Source organism: Buteo buteo, chromosome 12 (genome assembly GCF_964188355.1).
Source record: "Buteo buteo chromosome 12, bButBut1.hap1.1, whole genome shotgun sequence".
Taxonomy (NCBI): Eukaryota; Metazoa; Chordata; class Aves; order Accipitriformes; family Accipitridae; genus Buteo; species Buteo buteo.
Genome location: NC_134182.1, coordinates 5,499,289 through 5,522,762, shown reverse-complemented (window position 1 = coordinate 5,522,762; position 23,474 = coordinate 5,499,289). Strand labels below are relative to the sequence as shown.

Genomic DNA, 23,474 nt, shown 5'->3' with positions numbered 1-23,474 from the left:
ATGAGAAGCGCCCAGCTTGTGATGAACAGATGGAGACAAAAGACAGGAGCGAAGGCAGGGAAGAAATGAAGATGGCAGATTACCAAACTGTTTATCTAAGAGGACTTAAAAGGAATCATTCTGAAAGGTGACGGAAAAATGACATCATTTCATTGCTTACTGTCATTTTAATTCAGCACCAGTCTAAGCCTTGCCATAAGGCACAGCTGAGTTAATATTTGGGATAATATAACCTTACTAACCTCAGGTTACACCTCCTTAATGTGCCTTCACCAAGCAGCATTTCCCTGCCACTACAGGCCAGCAATCCAACGTCAATGGGTGCAGATTTTTACTCAGGGTCAATTCACTCTCAGAGTCACAAGCTGTAAGACCTCAGAACTATAGCGTGGACTCCAGGTGAATCATCTGAAGTCTCTGACCATCCACATGCAAAAGAGTGTAGTCATTCTCAGCTTTTTTGTAAAAGGCCTTGAAGTCTTTGGGTTAAAACCTTAAATAAAAATACTAGGTGGTATCATTCTCACCTGTCAAATATAAGCACGTGCAGTACATGGTGTGGAAAACTGCGATGATTTGCTACAGTCATTCCAAAACTGATCACATCTGTTACTAAGCTTAATAGTAGGAAAGGACACTGCTTCGACTTAATGCTACAGTGTCAAGCCTCAGCTGTGGGTGATTAGAGCATGTGTTTCACCTGAGCTGCCAGTTCTCGGACCTCAAACCAGGATCATATTTTGTACTGCCTACAAAAAGAAAAGGTTTAGTGTTCTTATAACAAAGATTTTGGTCTGGTCCTCTAACTGGTGCAGATGGGAAAATTTACAGCTAACAGCAAGTCACACAAAACTCTAAAGAACACCTGCAGAGGTATTCTTTAGGGAAAAGGTGCTTACCAGTACGCTTCAGGAGACTAGCAATCTCAGCACGTGTGCACAATGTCAAGTAAAACCGAAACCCACCAGTTAACTATGATTTCATTTCTATTCTATATAATTTCTCTCTATATATGTATACATATTCTGTATATATACAGAAATACATATATATGTATATATTTCTTCTGTTTAGACCTGTAGGGAATGAGTAGCTCCAATGAAGTCAGATGATGACAAGATAAAAAAACCAAAACAACCAAACAACAAAAAACCAACAGTGTAAAGGAGAGAAGAATCAGGTTCAGAGTCTTTCAAGCACTGATTATTTGGCAGCTAGTCAGTGCTGGAAAAGGTCACTGAACTAAGCAATTTCTAAGACAATACTGTAAACAATTTTACTGTGTTAAAAGAGGGACAAAAACATGGGCCTCTGCTAGATTTTATACAACTACACATTTAAGACAAGAAACACCAGATGTATGTATGCATCCTGAAAAGACCTATCAATGCACAATAAATGAAAAGCAAAAATGTAGTTTTCCATCCCTCTGTCCAAACTGATGCACTTGTTGGCAGCTGGGCTTTCCTTTCTTTTCTGGAAAACTGAAGTGTCTGTGCAAAACGTGACTCGTAAATTAAGGCTGCTTGGCACTTTCCAATACATAGCTCTGTTTTTCAGCTGGTTATAATTTTACTTACCAAGCATTAAACACTTGGGTTGACGTTTTCCATGCTGGAGGTCTGCTTCAGGATAGGTTATTATGTTCTAAAATAGTTCATCTAGAAATGGTTAGGCATTTCTGAAAACAAGGCTCAGGGGATGTATATAATTTGCCCATTTAAAACAAAGTGTCCAATTACTTTGTTAAAAAAATTTTGTGACACAATACTTTGGAGCAGGGCCTTGAAATTTGGAATTTGGTAGGGTTCTCACACCAGTGCATGCCTTTTGCCCGTGTGTCTGCAGAGGGATCTGTTAGTGTTCCAGCTCAGTTCCTCATCCACACTGGGCACCAGCCCCATGCAGAAGAGATGAGCAGAGCCTTCGCCATACCCGTCTCTCCTGAGCATCTGTGCCACCAAAGCAAGAACTGAGAACAGTCAGATCACTTCACTGGTGTCTGTGCTCTTCACGCCTCTCTGGCAGCACAGAAAGGGCAGGGATGAAAACCTGATTTCAGAGGTAGTGCCAGTGCAAGCAAGCCGTGGCTGCTCTTTGCATCACCTCCAGCAGTCTGCCCACAGGGCTGCATGTGCTGTTTGCGTGACAGCCCAGTGAATCGGACCAGCAAATGCTTTTCTGTCTCCCTGCACCAGTTCGCCACACGACCACGCCACCAGCATTGCTGTCACAGTGCAGGGGTGAGGAGGAGCCTGCAGCGAAGAGCTGAGCCCGGCACCAGAGAACCGCAGCCTCTGATGCCATGCAGGGAGGAACGAGGTCACCTGCTGAAAACTCAGCGGGGATGCAAGGAGCAAGGGCGGGAAGGAGACAGGAATGAATGGCAGTGTGGGGAGATGACAAGAGGCAAAAGCACAGACTGCAGGAGGAGGAACAAAGCACAACAGGGCTGCAGAGAACAGGGAGAGAAGGGATAGAAAAGGAGGAGACAAGTAAAGGAGCCAGTGACAAGTACCACCTTCCCCAAGGCACCTGGACCCGATATCTAAGCATCAACACTGCCAGCAAGTAACTGCAAAACCTCTGGCAGAGCATCCTTCTTTGCCTTTACCTTCCTCCCCTCCCTCCCTGTGGCAGACTTTCACCAGCTTCTCGTTCAGCCTTTTCACATAAAAATACCAATGCTGCTGGAGTGAGTTTTATGGGGGAAATAGCTTTCATGTTTATTTTTGGTTTCATACAAACACTGGAATTTTTTGTCCTAAATCTGCACTGGACTGAGTGTTAAAAGCTGTTGTTTTTCTGTGCCTCAGGTTTGTTTTGACAGGTAGCCAAAGTTTCCAGAAGCCCTGAGCTTACCTGCAGCTTGATAGAGCAAATGAAGCGGGGTGAAAAAGACAGTAAGCTACCTCCAACTGCTCCTCCCTTTCCCAGAAATGTGGCGCTTGAATCATGGGGCATTTCTCTCCTTGACAGGGAACATGCATGGAGCAGGAATCTTCCCAACTCAGGAGGCTGGAAGCAACAGAGTCAGTTAAGCGGTCTGGGTAGGAAATACAGAATAATTTTCATCTTCCCATCTCTTCCTCCAAAGTCCTATACGGGGCAGAAAATTCACCAACTCCAGGCATCAAGGGGGTGGGGGGGGACACGACAAATAAAACCAAAACAAAACCCCAACACCCCCCAACCTAACCTGAACCAGCATACAAACTGAAAAAAGTTCTCTATCCCATGCTGAGACCTTACATCAAAAGAAAACCTCTAAAGCCTAGATCTGACATCTGCTCAGCCTTCTTTGATGAAAAGCTTCCTCCAGCTGCTGGTTAAGTAGCAGTCAGCCTTGGAGCTTAAGCAGTAATGGTTACTGCACCATAATGGGGTTCCCAGTTCAAATCCCAGCCATGAAGAATCCAGCAATTAGAAATGTTTAATCTGAGTTTCTTTTACCTTTGCCACTTAAATGCACATTAGAAAGTTCATATCCAAATTACCTTTAGAAACAAAATTATTAAGAAGGAAAACAGTCCAGAGTTAGGAATGGTGGAACGGAGGTTGTAAGTACAAGTTCAATGCATATCTACAAAAGGGTGATGATGCATCACCCTTACTCTTATCCCATCCTTACTCTTGTGATCACATACCACTTTCAGCCCCAGGCTGCACGTATGCAGGGACAGGATAACCATGTGCTACCCAATCCATCAGAAATCTGGCATTTTTTAAGTGTTCTACTTCTGTGACCTAAATCGTATCTCTCTAATGTACGTTCAGCTACAATAAGAAATCACACTGAGAAACTTCATCCCAAGAATGGAGGCTTATTGAGTACATCACTAAGCTAATCCCTCCTCAGCAGGGAGACATGGAATAGACAGTCCATTGATCCCTTATGAGCTTCAATGACTAATCCATCGTGCTGGTACAGTGATACTAGAAGTGACCCTCTAATATTGCCAAAAGCAGGCATTTCCGAAATCCTTAAACTGTGCTAATTCTGTAGAGAAGGTGCAGCAATCACTACAGATTCATGCAGCTGTGGCTTTGTTTTTTCTGCATACATTTCACCACATACATCTGTGAGTGCTGACTGAGCTAAGGTAGGTTTTTCTTTCCCCCTAATCCCTAAGGCAGAAAGATTGCCCTAAGGAAGCCTAAGCAACTTGTTCTAGTTGAGGAAATGGGCAGCTGCACTGTGTGGACTAAAGCATACCTGCACATGGATTTCAAGACCAGACCAAACCTAATAAAAATGGGTAGGACGGGGAGAAAGATCTGCTGGCCAAATACCAGCAGCAACATAGCCACAGAGGCTGTTTCTGCACCCTGTCTGGGGGATGCACCTGAGCTGCCACCACCTCCCTCAGAGCATCCCACCTTCTTGACGGTGCGCATGAGCAAAGATCTACCCCTGAAAAGTAATAAACGTCCTCTTCTTCCTTCTGTACTCACCATGTAGCTGTGCTCAGAATAATAGTCTTCAAACTCTTCCAAGGACAGGGGATTGTTATACTCAGTCAGTCTGTAAAGACAGGTGAAAGTCACCAGGCAGTTTTTTGGCTAAGGACCCTTGTATGAGCCAGCCATTCTGCTTTGTGTTCCCCTAGTAGGAAAGAGGTCTCCCCATTTCACCAACTGCATCTATTGCAACATCTGCCATTAGTCTGCAAACAACTATGGCATGCAGTCTGTTGTAATTCAGTAAACTTACTGTTTCAAACACTTGTAAATGTTTACAACAGTCAAATCAAATGCTTCCAAAAGGACAAAGCAAAATTCCACATCCCTGAGTCCTAGAGACAAACAGCGCTGGATCCTGACGTCAGGCAAGCACACATCTCTCTCATGGGCAGAGTCAAAACGTAAGGTTCTGGACACCCTTCTCCCTCCTACCTGCCCCTGTCAGACAATTAGGAATTGTAAATTAATGCCATAGCTTTTTGTTCCTTCTCCTCTTTTTACTTCTATAAGAAATGCAAGTTTCTGATAGTGTTAAATGCTTCAGATAATGAGAACAAAAACAGAGCCTACTTTGAAGGACAAATACTTTCCAGCTGCCTTCACCCAAACACAAAGAGGCCAGAAACTTAGCTGTGGTTCTGCACTTCCCATTATCAGTGTCCTACAGTGAGGACATTCAATGAGGTTTCTCAAAAGAAACAGAAGCGCTTACATTCAGTCTCATCCTCTGTTTATCAGGGGACCTTAGATCCTCCACAATGCCCAAGTGATTTCCACTTTCCCTGAACCCACACAAGTCATAAAGAAAAGGTGCAAGCTTACCTCTAGAATTTCTCCCACCCCTGCTGCTTCTGAGTGAATTTGTCTGGTTTAGTCAAGACTTGAATCCCACCTCACACACAAATATTTTCCTTCCTCTTTTATCTGGGTTTCTCAAGCACCAGGGTTTATTTTTGCAGTAACAAGTCAAACAGGAACACAGCCGCCCCTTCCAACTGAGCAGCAGAGCAGCCTGTACCAAACTAGGAATTTCAGGTCCTTGAGAGAGAAATGCCACATTTAAAAGGCACAGACTACTGTTACACAGTCACCTCCTTTTTAAAAGGAGGAGCTGCAATGCAAACTAAAGCAGATCACACATATAGTAACATCAGATGGAAAGAGACGTAGCATAGCAATGGAATGGAAGTGTCCCGTGAACAGGGTGAATGAGTTCTTCTTTCACATCACCTCTACCCAGAGCAGGATGTTCAGTCAAGTATCATACCCAAACAACCTCTGCCAAGCTTGAGGATGAGAGATGATAATGTCACTAATACCCTGCCAGAAGGGCCCTTACCTAGTGACAGGCTGGCACTAGACTGCCAGCAGTTTTACTAGTGTCACAGAAATCAGGTAAGAACAACCCTATTAGCAAACAAACAAAAGGCTGGAAGGCAAATGTGAGATTTCTCCCATTGCAATTTCCTACACGTACCAGAAATCCTTACACCAGAGAAAGGTGGTGAAGGAAGTAACTATGAGACCAGGAACAGCTCCACGCTGCCAAAATTAGGCTCATCAGAAGCTGTTGAATGTCTTTGCCATGTAGTAGTTGATGAGACAGGCAGGAGCTCATTTTCTTTGGCCATATGTCAGATTTCCTGAAAGAAGAAAAAGGCTTACACAGTGACATCATCAATCAGGTCATACCCCTCCTCACCACTCAAAGTGATCTTTTGAAGTTATTGGGCAATTTTAACTCCAGCTTATGAAGAGAGGGATCTCAAAATTGCTTAGGTCTTTAAAGTCCTGCAAAAACAGGCCCGGATTGGAGAGCGATCCTAATCAGTGCCCAAAGCAAACTACAAAGTCTGAAGCATTTTGTCCCTGTCAGGCCTCAGGGAGTCTGCAAAGCCCTCAAGATTCACAGGAAACCAAGCTTCACTGGTTTTTTTGTTTATTTATTATTTTTTGTTAAAGAAGTGAAGACAGACCCAAGAAGGAAATACAACACACTATTTCTGGCTTTTGCAGAGTGGTACTGCAACATCACAGCTTAGGCTTCTCTTCTAAAATAGGGTTGATTAACCAACTAGCCTTTTCCCACGTCAATGCCATAACATTCCCAGCCACCTCTTCCTTATACCTGGCAATTGTGTCCTGAACTGCAGCTTCACTGGTTTCTTACTCGTTAATCCATTGATAATCTGCTGACTTTATTTCATACAGCTCTGGCAGAAACCTGTAGAGACAAGCTTGCCCTGTAAGAATAAGCCTGTGTCATAGCCAGCCCCAGAGCCCACTGTAATGCTACCTTTTCTAACAGAGCCACAAGTTACATATGCCATTTCAAAAGTTCTTTTTAACATCCACAGAAAGCATAATTAAAATGCTTTTTCAATTCACAAACACACCATCCAATCTTTTCATCTTCCCAAAGCTGTGTTTTTCTGAAATTGTAGTCAACAGCTTTAATGAAGTACTTCCACTTTGGGTACACCTACACTGCAACTACAGAATGAGATCATAGCACACGTAATGTAAACCCTGTTATAGCTAACATTAGGCAAAAGTCATAGCACCGCTGCTAGCACAAGCTGCAGCCTCGGCTTCAGCCTGAGAGCACAAATTGTGAGGTCTCCATAAACACACAGTGGAGTCTGTTGTGCACTGCAATTTCCTTGCTACCTTCTTTGCCTAAGGAAGGCATAGGCACACAGTCACACGGCAGGCACAAATTCACTGTAGTGGCACATTTTGCTGTGCCAGCCATGCCTTGTTTGGGAACCCAAGGCTACTGCACTACTACAAAATAACATTTAATGCCAAACAGCAATGTCTTCTCTGTTGCTAGCCTTACTGTAACCAATCGGCTTGTTCCCTATAGATAAAGTTATCTGTATTCACACACAAAGCGTCTCAAAGAGGAGCTGTCAAAATTTATGAGGCTAAACTCTCCCACAGAGTCACCAAGGTGATATGGAAGGGAACAGCATGTAGGCTGAAAGAACAATCCAAAGTCTACTGTTTTAAAGCTGCAGTGGACTTGCTTAAGTCTCATAGGCTTTTAATGAATTTACCTCAATAGTGTTTTACAAATCATAGACTTTGGGGAAAGTCATCTTTAATATCTCACAGTCTAATATTCTACCAAAACGAAGAGGTCTTAATCTAAGTTAGAATAAGCCCCTCAGGTTCCATTACACCAATATAATGATCATCTCACCTCAGTTCCTCAGCTACAGCTTATGAAGTTGACCAGCTGCTAGCAGGCAGCTTCTCCCTAACATTTGCACACAAAGAAAAAAGGTCACAGAATTCCAGATACACAAATTCCCAATTCCTCAATTCCCAAGCCATTTCAGAAGCTAAAACTTTACATTTCTTGCAGAAGCTGGAGTTTTGCTTAGCTCGCTGTCTTTTCAAAGATAGGGAAAGACGTTTGACACCCTGAATTCCATTAAGTGAGCAATTTCCTAGTTTTATTTTCTCTTTAACAGGAGTAAATTGAAAGCTTTCAAGTGTCCAAATGGTATGCATGAAGTTTTACTTAGCACCTTCCAAAATCAACAGTACACTCCTTTGTCACCTATTCAGAGTGAGATGCTCATCAACAGCTTGTCACTCTGCTGTAGAAACTCGATGATTTACTCAGCGTAGGGAATGGAAGACAGGTTACGTCATTCAGTTGACAGACTCCATGAAAATTACTCAAAAAGAACGCCAAATATCAATTCAGGACAAAACATACTTTATTGTACTGTAATGTCAGAAGTACAAGAAAAGTACTGCAGAGAACCATGCTAATGGGGCTTTTAGGGTCTGTGAAGGACAGAAGTACAAGATAATGGGGTACTACTGTACTCAGTGCAAAAACCGATTCATTTGAGGCACAAGTACACTATTGTTTAAGCAGCTTGATTCAAGCACAGCTCTGGTATGTGATCTACTCTGTTTTCTTTCTATGTGACAATTCTATAATAAAGCTACTTTTACATGAAATAGGCAGTAGATTCAAGTCAGGGGTGTCCAAATTGCCACTTGGCAACTGAAAAAATTAAGAAAAATACTCTGCATAGTCACCCTCCACATTTTAGTTTCAGATATGGAGCTGTGGCTAATGAAGAAAACGTCTTCTGAAAGGTCAGAGCCCAAATCTGTTTGGTTGGGTGGGATTTTTTTCCACTCTCGTACATCTATGGGTAACTTATTTCACATTGACAACAACTTATCCAATAAGAAAAAAAACCAAACTTGTATCTTTGATAAAGAACCATACATATCTAACATTCAAATAAATTTCAGCCCTTGAGATCTTAACTTATGGCTTAAGACACAATGAAAGTGTTTGGGCACCCTTGAGTTAAGTTAATGAAGAGCATTTTTGCTAAAAAAGGCAAGCAAGATCACTGTTTTGAACAGAGCTGACCTCTACAAGAATAAAGCAGGAATCCAAGTCACTAGTTACTACTAGGCTGACATGTACTGCTGCCCAGAAAGATAAAAATGTAACATCACAATGAAAAGGTTCAACAAAGTTGAAAGAAAGGTTTCAACACCAGAAGCAGCATTTGAAAACAAGCTGTTTATCTTTTCAAGAGATGCAGATTGCATAACTCTAGGCATGAACAAATATCCTGGCAATCTTCTCCTTTTACACAGCAGCTGTGTTTAACATAGGAAGTTCTGGCTTTAAAGAAAGCTACTTGAAGAAGAATTAAGATTTGCATTTCCCTGTCTACTTAATGAGATTAGAGAAACGAAAAAAAATTACTACTGAAACAGTAGTTTCTCAGTGGATCCCTATCATTACAAACACAGCTTGATTTGTAAGCAACGCAAGACTAAACAGACAACTATTATTTTATATTATTACTATGCTTATAAGTTACATCAGTTAAAGTTAAAAAAAGCCAAGCAGTTTTGCCCTATTTCAAGAATAGTTTCCAATCAACACCAGTTTACATGGTGAATGGGACTTCACAAATAAACAAGGAATGGTGACATCTTTGGGTCAAGAATGACAAGAAATAATGGGCTCTGTGCTACCAATCAACCTCAACAAGAATATGGCACAAGGGCCAGCCCAAGCTGTACCAACACTGAACCTTTAGCACTCGGCACAAATTCGGATCTCTTTACTTTAGCTAGCAAATCAGGTGAAAAGACTGGGTAAAAAAAAAAAACTAACTAAAAACTTAAGCCAAAAATTGGAATATGCTTTTTAAAAAACATCTGTAGTTTTAAAATAACTTTATGCTGACATCAGTTTGTGCAAACTAAAAAAAACTCATTGAATTTCTCTCTAACAAAAGACAAATCCCCCAAATATTTTCATTTTAGCCCATTGTATCTGTAGATACAATCTCAAATCTAACAGATGTAAATGCAAGAGAGAAAAAGTTACGGCATCTGCACAACATTCTTTCTACAAACAGCTGCTGGAGGGAAAGTCAAATATAAAAGGAATAAAGAAAGGAAGGTTCCATCTGAAATACTCTCACAATCTTTCCCAGTCTGTAGTCCATGAATCCGACTCTGATGCTAAGGTGACAGTGTATGTAAGCAGATTTTTTTGTTGATTTTATTATTTTTGAGTTTCAATTGAAGAGAACCTGAGAAGAGACCCAAGCCTCTTCAGGAATTGTCGGATGGAACATGCTCCTCAAATCCTTCGCTCTCTCGGACCAATGCTCTTTCCAGGATAACACGACCTTCCTTGTAGCGCTGGCTGTCTTCGGTGGCAAATTCATAGATCCAACCCAGTTTGCTGTTGCAGTTCTTGCAGCTCACGTCTCGAACCATGTGGCGGCCAGTGAGCATGACCCGATCCTGAACTTCACTGTATTGCAGATTTACCACCTGAGACAAATATACAGGGGATAAGGAATAGAAAGGACTAGTCCACCTAGAGCAAAGCTTGGTAATAAGGTGCATGACTATCAACATTTTAAAAGAGCCTGTGGCACTGCATGTGAACTGAAAACTGCAGTGTAGTAAGTCAACAGCTATTAAAAATCTCCTGCTTGAGAAGGTTACACTTCAAAGATGTGCTTCACGGGGATGTACATTCCTCACTGTTCAACTGAGAGACATGAAATACTATCACAAGATGTATGAGAGTGCAGAGTACTGTGTTCAACTTTGGGTGAGAAATTCCTGGTGAATAGCTTGTAAACTAATTGATATTAATACCCTTGTAATGTATGTAACCTACTTCTAGCAACTGATGTGCTCACTTACTCCCAGAAATCAGAACCAAAATATTAAAAGAGGTACTTCTTTAAAAATCTTGGGGTGCTTTTGAAATAATCATCTAAGAAAAAGAAAGACTTAGTGGCTGACAATGCAGGCATTAAACATTCGCTTTTTTTATGTGCTCTCTTAGCAGTTTGAAATATACTTTTAACTTGTTTAGGCAGCAACACCATAGAACCAGGTATAATTCATTGAAAAGTTGATGTCAGAACTATATCCAAACTGCCATTATGTGGTGGGGTTCTAAAAGATGGTGCTGCACTGCTTTCTCAACTTTCCACCTGACTGTGCTTGCTCTCTCTGCTTCAGCTGTAAGGCTTCTGACTGCAGAAATGTAAAAATCAAACTTCTGTGAATAAATCTCACTATGTAACACAAGAAAAATTTGAACCCCAGGATCCATTGCTTATTGGATGAGAAAGAAATCAGATGCACAGCTCTTTTGTAGCTACGCAGCCTAACACTTACATATAAATATTACCGACAGGATTCAGCACACCAGAAATCTCAAGGCCAAGCATAGTTAAGTGAAGACATCACTGATGCCTCTACCAACTCTGACAATGGCCAAATGGCTTTCAAGAAAAAAACCAAACCAAAATACACCAATGATTACGTGACTAGGAACACTGTGAGAAAGCAAAGTATGATCACTGTTTTTTCAATGAGTCTAATGGACAAGTCTATATGGAAGGGTTAATAAATAATGCTACAATTAACTCAGAGTTTACTTCCATACTTCAATTTGTTGAATTAAATCAAATTTGATAAATTAAAAAAATATTGAACTAAACCAGATTATTGCCTGTGAAAGATTAAAGTCACCTAAAGCTGCCAAACTACTCTTAGCTTAGATGTGTTTTAGAAATTAAACAGAATACTGTCTAGACTTTTTTTTTTAAACTGAGTAGAAGTGCAAATGCCTTTGAAACTCTTTGATAGACAAAAGATACTCTCACAGTGAATTTGAGGTTCATATTACAGAAGTCCCCAAAGTTAAAAGTCCACGCATTTTGGCATGATGTCTCTACAGACACAATCCTCTTTATAGTCTTTCAGAATTGCACATAAACTAATTTAGATAGCTTGCTATCAATAGTAAATGTCTAATTTGACTTCAAAGACAGCCGAATAGAAAAAAAATAAGAATTAAAAAATTAAAATAGTAATCACACAACACTTTAGCCAAGAAGTTTTTTAGTTTTGACAACAGATTCATATCCCACAAACTCATTTTTCAAAAGCAAATAGTAGCTCCCCCTCAGCTTCTTACTAACCTTGTTAAAAAGAAAGGCTCTTCCCGTGGCCCCTGTAAAACGAGTGGAGATGAGCTCAGAACGATTGGTCAGAATCGTGTCGCAGTTTGCACAGGAGAACAGGCGAGTGCCACCAATATGATCCAGAAAAATTCTTCCCATTTTTAGAACTTACGTAAGTTTATACTCAAGGCCTGAAAGCAAAAGGAAAGATCACGTAAAAAAAAAAGCATTACAGCAAAAAAACCCCAAAACCTCAAACCACCCCATATATATGGCAGAATATTCTGCAAAAAAGTTCAGCTAATGATTATAGAGGTTCTTTCTTTCATAGATGAATTACTGAACTTATAGACTGCGTTCATCCTTTCTCAAGACAAGTTCTTTCCAAAAGTGACCATCTTACCAATAAGATAACACACCTAGATACGAACTAATTACAGTAAATGAGCAAAACATGAACTGAAACCTTCAGAATATAGTTCAGACATTTGCAGACCACTACTGGACCCTATAGTTCTTAAACTCAAAAGCTTCCATTTCTTCCCTATTTTCTTTTCGTCTTTAATACAATACTGAAATTCCATTCCCGACAACTTGCTCATCTTAGTCAGCACTGGGAAATGAAGCACTGAGAAGTACACTGAGTCACCAAGACAATTATAGTTTAATTTTCCCAAGTCACCCCCCCTTTTTTAAATATATATCTGTATTTTGTCACTTCCCCTCAGCTTTGCACAATTGATGACATGCACACAACACAACACCACCATCCAGGATGCTTTAGTCTTCCAGTATAGCAGACTGGGCTACTGTATTTGACTTGACACTTACTTATTGGTTTCATATACATATGTATACAATAAACAATCCACCCAGTCTTTACACCAGACAGCTTTATATACAAACATTTAAAGCTGTCTAATCTAAATACAAAATACTGTCTCATTTACCCAAGCTATTTCCAAAGCATCATCACTAAAACACCTGAGCAACTCCAGTGAGCAGAAAAAGAGAGCTTAGAAAGTTTATAGCAGCAGATCTGTAGTACCTGATAAATAAACCTCTACACTGCTTGGGAAAATTAAAGTATCTCACCAACTTTATACCAACTAACATAAAAAGTTAACTAGCAGGTAGGCACAGAACATACCAGACAGCTGAAAACTTAAATCACGAAGGATGAGATAACATGACAAAGGAACTAAATTATGTTATTTCCATTCCAACTGCAGAAGTTTTATGACTAAACATCTATAGTTAAACAAGTTAAAAAGCATATCCATTTATGCTTCATATGTGGAATCAGAAAAAGAGTGTTGTCTCTGCTTTTGTCATGCACAGCAATGCAAAGTAAAACTGACATACACAGTAATATTGAAGTTGTGTGGGTTTTACTTCTCAGAACAGGAGACAGTGTGCCGTTCATAGAGAAATTAATCAAATTTTGTGCTCATCAAGCTGAATATTCTATGTCAAATGACTTTAAGAAGCGCAAATACCTAAATTAAACCCATTTCCAGTTTTAGGGAATCAGTTTCTTAAAGGTTACTCTGACATGCACAAAGCAAATGGACTAAAACATGCACCTGCACACACAAAATTTAAAATATCATTTTTACATGTAAAAATCATAAGTCACTGACATCCTGATTTTTTTTTCAATTGCTTTATTTCACCATATTGTCTTCTTACAACGTGTGGCAATAAAAAGGGTTCCTAGTATTGAACAGAGTGATTTTAACACAAGTTCCTTACATTCAGATTTTTCACATCACTATTAGTCTTCTGTATCCCATCTGAAGGATACATAAAAATTCAAAGCAATGGAATGACTCTTTTCCTTTAAAGGTGATATAATACCCATTTCTCTTCTTAGAAGGATAAATAAAACAGGTCTTGATTTTGATAAAAATATTTCAGAGACTTAGCTGAATGTCTGGGTATGACTCCTTGTGACTCCACTCAAAATACAGGAAGCGTTTTCCTTCAGTTTCTCTAAGCATTATACCTTTCCAATATGCCTTTATCTTTCCTAGCAAGCGAGGGCAAAAGAAAAATTAAAATGTGAATAGTGACAGCATGAAGGAAAATCAACAGACAATAAGCATGAATAAACAACTATCAGTCAAAGCCTCCAACCAGAAGAAACCACAAATACAAGCAATAAAGGCAATTGTGACAGATATGCCCATAAGGCACTTGGCCTATCTCCATGTGCCATCCTTACTAATTTTGGATAATGTTATTTTTGTGTTGATTGTATTGTGGATTAAAAACAATTAACCCATCATAAGTTATTGTAAATGTGGAATCAACATCCAAAGGGGTATTTCTTTCAGGGTAAACACAATGCTCACCCTGTCAGTATTTTTAGAGGCTACCATGAAACAAATCCAAAAACATCCCTCTCTTCTACCAAGAGCAACATGAACACTAAGATTAGTAAGTGACAAGAACAGATCCATTTACACAGACTAACCTTGCAAAGGATGTCATTTTGAAAATACGCATCTGAACACTTAAAATGCAAATACATCACCTATCTAGAAACATAATTCATGTTACTGCACCCAGAAAAGCAGTAACCCAGAGTCACTGAAACCAAAATTTAAATACTTCAGAAGAGAGTGCAAGTGTAATTCTTACAAGCAAGTCTGAAGTCAAAGCAACATACAAATGTTTTACTTCTGGATATGGCATTATGCATGGACTGAAGTTTTAAGTCCTGAAAATATTAAACATTAAAATAAATACACAAATAAATATGTTCAAAGACACAAGGCTGAAAAACCTGCCTAGTAATATAAGGCTTAAAAACTTCAATTCTTCATATCACCCAAAAAAGCTGAAAGTAACCTCATCAAGTATCTCAATGAGAAAGAAACTTCCAATAAGACTTGGGTCCCAAGAGAAAGACAAAGCAAGATTCATCTGATGGTAGCACAAGGCTGTGAGAATTCAGACTAAAGTTACAGCAGAATCTAATAAACCAACTGGTACCAGAATAATTTTCTTCAGAATACAGTTCCTAAGAAAACATGTATTCTTGAAATAAATAAAAACACATTTAAAAGCTTAGAAAATTAAATTCTACAATCTGCATCAAAACAGTCTAGATTTTGAGTATGTTTTTTTAAGAAGCTGCTAAAATAATGTAATCCTACTAGAATGTCCAACGTTTAAAATAATCTCTACACTTAACTGCCCCCTGGCAGATTTCAGGCAAAAGAGATAGCAGCCTACAACTATCAATAGCTCTCAGTTTTGATTCCTACAGGATTTCAATGAATTTGTAAGGGTCCAGCTGAAGTGTTATAAAACTAGTCACCTTACATTAGTCTTTGTATTACTGCTCACAGTAGTAAAAAATAGGAAAAAAGTTACAAAATGACTGCTAGGAAGGCAGCTTTTAAATGCTGCATTTGACCATGAATTTTCTAAATAAGCTAACAAGGAACTTTTGCTTTTTCCTCTCATATAAGGTAGAGAAGTTAATTTCAGCTTGAAATCATTTCACACTCTCCCCTCTCTGTTCTTTTTCCCCAAGCTAGAAACATAGTATTCACTTGTAAGACCAATTCAGAAGGTACTTGCTGTGGATAAAGACTGTTCTCTCCTTATGTAAGGATCCTGAATCCTGTAGGGTATACTTATTGTACACTGGAAAAAACAGAAGCACAACAGAACATGGGAAAGCAATTTTCCTTTGCTCTCAGGCTCATAACCCTCACATACAGAAGTGGTGTGTACAAAGTCACCCAAGATAACTGCGTAATTTTTTTTCCTATAGTTTTCTCTTTCCATGTAAAAGGTGTGGGCGTCTATTTATGTTCACACATACATAAATGATCTGAAAAAAGCCACTTATAGGCAGCTTTTATAGGCAGTGGGAGGGCTTTCTGAAATGAAGAGAAGCCAAAGAATTGTGAAGCATAAAAGCATTTCTAAAGCATAAGATCCTCTAACTAGGGGGAGGAAAATGCTAGAAGTGCACTTAGCCGTTCATCCACTCTCTACACTTAAAAACAGTGAAAATAACTTCCATTGGTTCAGAGAGCCAGTCAACTTCCCTATTCCTATTCACAACCCCAGAAAGTGACACTACCACATCACACCAATTCCATCATGCTACTAGCAGACTTTTCAGAAGCGGTGGACAGGAATCTTGGTTATTCACAAACCAAATGCTGAGGAAAGAACAGAGATTTTTTTGGCCCATGATTTAATCTTTAAAGTCAGCTACGCATTCTTTGTTGGATATGTGTCAGTGATGAAGTCCTAGTGATCCTGTCCTCATGCAAATTACCAAACACAAGTTGTAATATTAAATTAATGGCTCCAATGTAAAAAAGGCAGGCATATTTACTTTCACTAAAGGGATATAAGTATCTACCACTGGTCAAATCTACACAGTTCAAAGAGACAGGTACTTCTACAAACTGAGATGATGCCACCGCGTCATTAACTGGCACCCTGACCAGCACTATCAACCTGAATTCTTGAGAGGACCTTTAGCAGAACAATCAGTGATAGCTCGTATTACCTAGCTAGTAAGGCTTGCTGTGACAGTCCATTATTTTGACAGTTCAAACCTTGATACAACTTCTGAGTTGCACTGTGAAAAATTTCCTGCCTGCATGCTTCTCCCAGTGAGTGCATGGACAGACAGGAAACACAAGCACTGTGGCTGTGTGCTATAATATGTATTTCTAGAGCAGTATCCTCCCAAACGTCCACCTGTCTTTCAGTGTTGATTTTGGCAACACCAAGCAACAGCTGTCAAAGAGCTGACATTCAACAGCTTAAATTTGACCACTATCTCCACACAGAGCTGAAACCACCTGAAGCACTACTTGGTTGGTATTTGTACTACCTAATCTGCCTACATTCACAAGCAATAAAGAACAAAAAAGTAACACAAAGAATTATTTATTAACATTTTTAAAACTAACAGTCAGTGTTTTCTTGTCCCAGAGTGCATCTCTTGAAGACACAGCACCGTCAACATTTGGAAGAGCCAGCAGGCACTTTCTATATACACACTGGACTGTGGATATTTCAGGAGCCTCAGTGTTGCTTCAGCACCATCTACTGCATCTCAGATCTACAACAGAAAACAGCTGCTAGTTAAAGGATAAAAAACCCCTATGACAGCCTCTCTTTCACCATTTCACTGACTGAAAACACCTTCCTTTGTATGGTGAGCCAAACAAACACCCTCTCCCCCTTGAAAAAGGGCTGTACATTCCCCTAAGCACAGTAAAACATTCTCAAGATGTACTTACTCTAGAACCGGGCTTAAACTTCATCTTCACATCTCAGGAACCGGGCTTAAACTTCCTTTTCTCATCTCAGAGATGGACAAAAGAGGAAAAAGAATACTTAGCTACACAAGACCACACATTAAAGAATGACTGGGTAAGCAAAAAAAAATAATAAAACTTGCTCCTTACCTTCCCAGGTTTCTGCTGTTCACGAGTAGGCGTGCATCTGAAAATACACATGTGGTCAGTCTCTTAGGAGGTCTGAGATTCACCTGTCTGCCACTGACTTCGGTGACTGTTGAAGTAAGCAGGGCCCAGCCTCTGGCCTCTGCCTACATGCAGAATTTGTTACCAGAAAGCACCACACATAGCCAAATGTGAGGTAAGAAAGTGAACTGGAACAGTATGCTATGCTCATTAGAACCATCCAGCTACTGTAGCAAACTGTACAAGGAAGTTCATACAGTCAAACGACTGAAGAGACTTTGGCAAAGTAATGAAAGCTGTGCCCAGATGCAGTGCATGGCACCCACCTAGAACAGGCTGCTGTGCTGGATGAAACTGCATTTGTGGAAGTTACAGCAGTATAATTTTCTATTGCAAACTGGCTTTTTTTTCTAGGTAAGGCGAAAGTTTTGCATTGGGATACTGGCATTTAAATATGTCAACATAACGTTATATTGGTGTATGCAAACACTAATACAGCATAGTTTGTTTCAAGTTTACAGAAAGCAGAGCCATACAATTGGGTGCTTGTTTCTAATACAGCCCCCATATCTCAGCATCCCCCACACAGTAACTTACACCCTCACAATACTCTTGCTAGATAACATATAAAAGTATTAGTTTACAAATGGTATCAGACTCAGATTAATTTTCTTTGCCACTACTAGAGTTCAAAAGCAGCAATTATTCTTGTCTCCTTGTTTCTTTTACCCTTTCTTTTTCCCCTTTTCCTTCCCTAAGAGAGGAAAAGGATCATCTTTTCCTCTCATAATTCCCCAACTGTTTTTAAGAAAGCTGTATTTCCTGCTTTTGTAATACCTTTATTCTTATACTAATTAAGCAGATAAGACAACTTTTGCCTATTAATCCATTCTGCAGCATTCAGAAGGCTAAATTCAGATTTTCTGTTTTCATTCATTTTAGTGCTGAAGTGATACAAATCTTCACCTGTAGACACGTTTCATGAGTCATAAAAAAAATCAAATAAACAAGCTTTAAAGAAATGGTGAAAAGACAATGATCACCTAAACTTCCATACAAACTACATCCAACTGGCAGAAAGGGTGCGAATATGCTTAGTGCATCTCACCAAGAAAATTTTATATTAACTAGGAAACTCCTAAACGTAAGTAAAGGCTCCAAAATTAAAGAGAGCCTTGCTACCAAACATTAACAGTGTTTAGGCATTTCCTCTACACATTTAACAAGATATTTTTAAGTTAAAACTTGCTTAAGCAAATTACGTATTTCAGCAAGAGCTGAGCAACTCAAGATTTCAACATAGGTCAAATGATAGTAAACAAACATGAACCAGTGACCTAACTTGGACAACAAGACTTCAAGCTTGTGATGACTACCAGCAGAGGGAATGCTAAATATATATATATATATTTGTGTGCATGTGTACAACTCTCAGTCTGTCAGATGATAAGTAACAAATCTCATCTGCTCTTGTCTTCTCTACAGGGCTTTGAGGTGCAATTTCTTTTGTCCTCACGCACTTGGCAGCTACAGCTGAAACTCACTCATTATTATTAAAAGCTATATATAAACAATTAGATCTGCATTCTGTAAGTTAAGTACTTCCACAACTACGGAAGTGAAAGTAACAGATGACAGAAGCCTCCAAATAATATTTCTAAAGACTAACATTAGAAAAAGAAAGTAACACTTAAAAATGGACAGTTTCGTTTGTCACAAACATTACCTGAATTCAGCTATCCAGAATGAGTCTATACATAAAAGGATTATATATAGCTGTTATATAGTTATATATATGGCTATATAGCTGAACCAGCTGGGAATCTTTATGACAGAGCAAGTTCTCTCACTTTCTGCCATCAGTCACAAACATTAGTTATGCTAATGGTTAATCTACTGCCATTAGTTGTTGACATCAAGAGCCACTCTGTGACACCTACCACTCTGAGCCATGCCCTGTTTCTCTCTCACGAGACTGGTGTACTTGCTTTGTTACTCCTTCAATCTAACCCTAACACCGTGTTTATTGTTTAAAGAAAATAAAGAACAATAATTTATTAAATTCTATCACTGTATTAGTCCAAAACACATCCTTTATTCGTAAATAAGCACGCTGGATTAATCTAATCTGTATCTGTTTGCACAGTACAGCTGAGGTCTGTACACAGAGTAACAAACGAACAGACAGATGACAGTCTTTGCATTCCTTTTTGCTTTGACTAGAGCCTTTTCCAGCGAAAAAAAAAAAAAAAAAAAAAAAGCGCTTGCCAAATATTTCAGTTCCCTGGGAATCCATACTTTCACAGGCAAAATCCAACCTAAGAGGTGACAGGCGTAGCTGGCTCATTGCTGGAACAGCAAGTAACAACTACCACTCCATTTCTGACAACCGGCCTCCCCTCAGAGTCACCTGTGGGGCAGGGACACGGGCTTTACTCAGGGCTGCTTCGGCGATGAGTAAGTCTTCAAGGCGCGGTGAACAAGCAGCACCTTCTCATCGGGAAGGGAGAGGAAAGATGCGTCAAGCGGCACCGCTGCTGCCCTAACCGGGCAGCGCGAACGACAGGGCGGGCGGCCAGAAGCGGCGGTGTGTGTGTGGGGGGGAGACTGACCCACGCTCTGCGAGCGGCGGGGCCGGCGCCGGCCTTTGCCGCAGGGCGGTTAACCCCCGCGTAACCCCTGACGGTAAGGCCGGCCTGCGTCGCGCCCCGAGCCGCCCCCGGCGGAGGCGACGCCAACCCCGGAGCGGCGTCCCCGCTGCCACCGGCTGGGGCCCAGCGTCACGGTGAAGTGGGGGGGGGGGGGGGGGGGGACACGGACGACGGGGACGATCCCCAGCCCACGCGTGCGCGGTGGGGCCGCGCGCGCCCGCCCGCGCCCGCGCCGCGGCCGTTGCCCCCCGCTCCACACAAAGCCCCGCGCGCGGGGGCGGGCCCCAGCTGAGCGCCGTCACGGGGGCGCGCGCAGCCAACCGCCGCCGGCTCGGCCCCCCGGCGGCGGCGCCGCCGCCGGGCGCTGCCGGCAGCGCAGGCAACTTGACAACAAACAGGAGGAAACAGCTGACGGGAGGCCCCGGGGCCGCCGCCGTGAGGGGCCGACCGGACCCAACACCGCCGCCGCCCCCACCACCACCTCCCCGGCCGGCTCCCGCCGCCCACCGCTCCCGCTCCCCCGCCTCAGCCGTGCGGTGGGGTATGTGTGTGTGTGAGGGGGGGGAAGCGACGCGGCCCCGGCACGGCTCCTCGCTCCCCCCCAGCCCGCCCCCCCCACCCCCCTCAGGAACCGGCCCGAAAAGTTGCCACCGCCCCGGCGGGGAGAGGAGCCGGCGGCGGCGGTGCGGGGCCGGGGAAGGAAGTTGCGGCCGCGGCGGGGAGGGGGGTGCTCGGTGCCGGCCCTAGGCGGAGGGCCGGGCAGGAAGGCTGGGCGGCGCTGGGAGACGCTGACGGAGGAGAGGACGGGGTGGGGGAAGGCCGGTGCTTTGTCGCGGCGCCGGGCCGCAGCGGGGCAAGCGGGGCCGGCGCTGCCCCCGTCCGCGCCGCCGGGCCGGAGCGGCTCGCCCGGGGCCCCGCCGCGGCCCGAGAGACACGGTGCCGCGGACCCGGAGCGGCGGCCGCCACCTCCCTCCCCAACCGCCGGCGGCCCGCACCGGCCTACCCTGGGCAATGCGGGGCGCGGTGCGGCCCCCCCGCCCGGTTACCTGGCGCAGGGGAGCAGCGGCGGCGGCGGCTCCGTGCCCGGTGTCTTCCCCCCGCCCTCCACAGCCCCGACGCTCCGGCTCGGCGGCGTGACTCCGCCCCTTCGCGGCCCCGCCCCCGCCTCGCGTCAATCAGCGCTGCCGAAGCTCCGCCCCGACCCCGGTCGCCTCACGGCCGCGCCCGCCGCGACAGGCGGCGGGTCGGGGCAAGCCGGGCTCGCAGTGTGGCGGTGCCGGTCGGCGGGGAACGGGGTCGGGGGCACCGCTCAGCCCTTCCCCGCCCGTCAAGGCCCCTTTCCCAGGCGCCTGTCGGCCGCCGCCCCGAGGCCGGTGCCCTCCGTCGCCCCCATCTGCCTTCCCAGGCCGCCTTCCCTCAGCAGCCCTGTCAGGAGGTCCCGTCAGAGGCGCCCACCTCTTGCTGAGGGAGCCGAAAGCCGGAGCCAGGGCGGGCGTGCCGACCGGGCCGTAGGCCTGCCTGGGAGGAAGGGGATTCCCATCTCCGGGGCTGCTCTCTTCCCCAAGGCCTTCCGTGCCCGGGGACTTGGCCTGCCCTGGCAGGGAGCTTCACCACGCCACAGGCCCTGTGAGGGTTTGAGGTGGGGAAAGGCGCTGAGGTGACAGTCGGCCGCACCCTCACCTCAGTGAAGCTGTGACTGATATTGCTCGCAGTGTTTCAGGCCACTCTGGTTGAAATCTTTGCGTGACACCTCAAATATCACCCATGATGGAGTCGAAAGCTCGGGGAAGAAAAAGGCGAAGTGTTTGTGGCCCTTCTTGGCCACTGGTTGCAAGCGCTATCCCCTGCCAGTTTTAATGGCTCCGTGTTCACACACAGATTGCATCCTTGGCAAATAAACTGGTCTTGGCCAAAATACTGTGGGAAAAAAAAATCCTTTTGAGTTGTTGGTTATGAAAAGACATGAAAAGGGATGTTTTTTTCTTTCCCCTATAGGGCAAACCATGCCATTTTAAGGATTTCTGTTTTAATAATATCATATCCATGTTAGGGAAAGTGTGTTTTTCATGTACGGTGATTCCTGGGTCTATCCATGTGGTATCACCAGAGAAGCTGCAGTAATTGCAGGAAGGAATGACTCGGCAGGACTCTTCTGTCATTTCACACCAAAGACAAAAGGACATCTCTGTGAACGTACAGCAGGCAGCATGTATTTATATGCCCAGCTTTCCTTCAGCTTGTGTCTTCTTGCATGGGTTCCTTCTTTTACTGTTAGAAACAGCTAGGTAGAGGGGTACACAACCGCCTGCATGAGGATAGACAGTCAGTGATGGATCAACATTGATACGTTAAGAACTGCTGTTTGCTTTGAGGCAGACCTCCAAAAAATCAGATCTCTTCAGTATGGTCAGGTCTGACCTGATCATGAACATTGCTGAGCATTGACATTTCTGATTGACCTGTCATCAACTTCTCTTTAGATCATGCAAAGGAAGTGAAAAGTGTCAGAGCAGTCTGTCAGACAGCAATCACCTGTTAGTTAATGGCATGGGAACAACAGAAGTACTAAGAATATTAGAAGAAAGCCATAAAGACTGGGCCTGGGGTCCCACTTACCACTAGCAAACGGAGGAAATAACTGGATTAAGGTGCCCTGTTTGCTAACAGATTGACCTGATGTGCTGTTGTGCCTCATAGAGCACAACTGTGAGCTTTGTCCCAGGTGGATCTGCTCAGTCTCATCACAGGAGCTATACAAATGTCCACATCTTAATCATCTTTGCAAATCTCCCATAGAGATCGCTGTAAACAAAGCCAAAACAGGAGGAAAAAAGAGAGGCAAAGCAATGGTGCTTTAGTCGGTGTCAGTGACCAGGTCTCATCCAGGGACCTGTGAGCTCTCTTCCCAGCTCTCCTGACTGAGGCATCCGTACATCCTTGGGCTAGTCAGTTCTTTTCGCCTCTTTTTCCCTCTGTAAAATGGGGAGAGCAATACTATCTGCCTTACTGCGTGGTTGCATGTTTGCTTAAATACTGTTGTCCCATCTGGGCATGTGGAGGGGATGGATGTATGAACATTGCAATCATCATAATGATATTACCATGAAAATAAAGCAAAGCCCAAACCTGTGAATAGTATTAAATTCTCAGCAATAGGAAGGGTAGCTGTACCAATCAGAAAGAAACCAAATTGACCATGAGACAAGCAGAGAATGGATTAGCCTGTGCTTGACAGATGGTGCCAGGGACTGATGTTTTTATTTCCCTTGCAGAGGAGCTTAGAGGAAGGGGGACAGGGGAGGGTGAGGTAGGGCACATTTATTAGAACAAAGCAGCAGGCTGTAGCAGCTCAGCTGAAAAACACCAAAAATACCAAAAGCAATTTCCAA

General features: G+C 42.9%; 1 protein-coding gene across 7 annotated transcripts; it reads right to left on the bottom strand.

Moving 5' to 3' along the window:
• Nucleotides 1-8,176: 8,176 nt before the first annotated feature.
• YPEL5 (yippee like 5) lies at nt 8,177-21,401 on the bottom strand. Of its 7 annotated transcripts, none has more exons than XM_075042476.1 (8): nt 21,132-21,401; nt 17,417-17,453; nt 17,249-17,313; nt 16,916-17,067; nt 15,530-15,623; nt 13,893-13,995; nt 11,982-12,154; nt 8,177-10,308 (listed from the first exon to the last, which is right to left on the bottom strand). In XM_075042476.1, the coding sequence occupies exons 7-8, from the start codon at nt 12,120-12,122 to the stop codon at nt 10,084-10,086; spliced, it is 366 nt and encodes a 121-aa protein (XP_074898577.1). In that variant the 5' UTR covers nt 12,123-12,154; nt 13,893-13,995; nt 15,530-15,623; nt 16,916-17,067; nt 17,249-17,313; nt 17,417-17,453; nt 21,132-21,401; the 3' UTR covers nt 8,177-10,083. The 7 variants fall into 7 exon arrangements, with proteins under 7 accessions (XP_074898577.1, XP_074898579.1, XP_074898580.1 ...); XM_075042478.1 differs by having other exon boundaries at nt 15,558-15,623; XM_075042479.1 differs by lacking the exons at nt 13,893-13,995; nt 15,530-15,623 and adding an exon at nt 19,845-19,924 and having other exon boundaries at nt 21,132-21,221.
• Nucleotides 21,402-23,474: the final 2,073 nt, after the last annotated feature.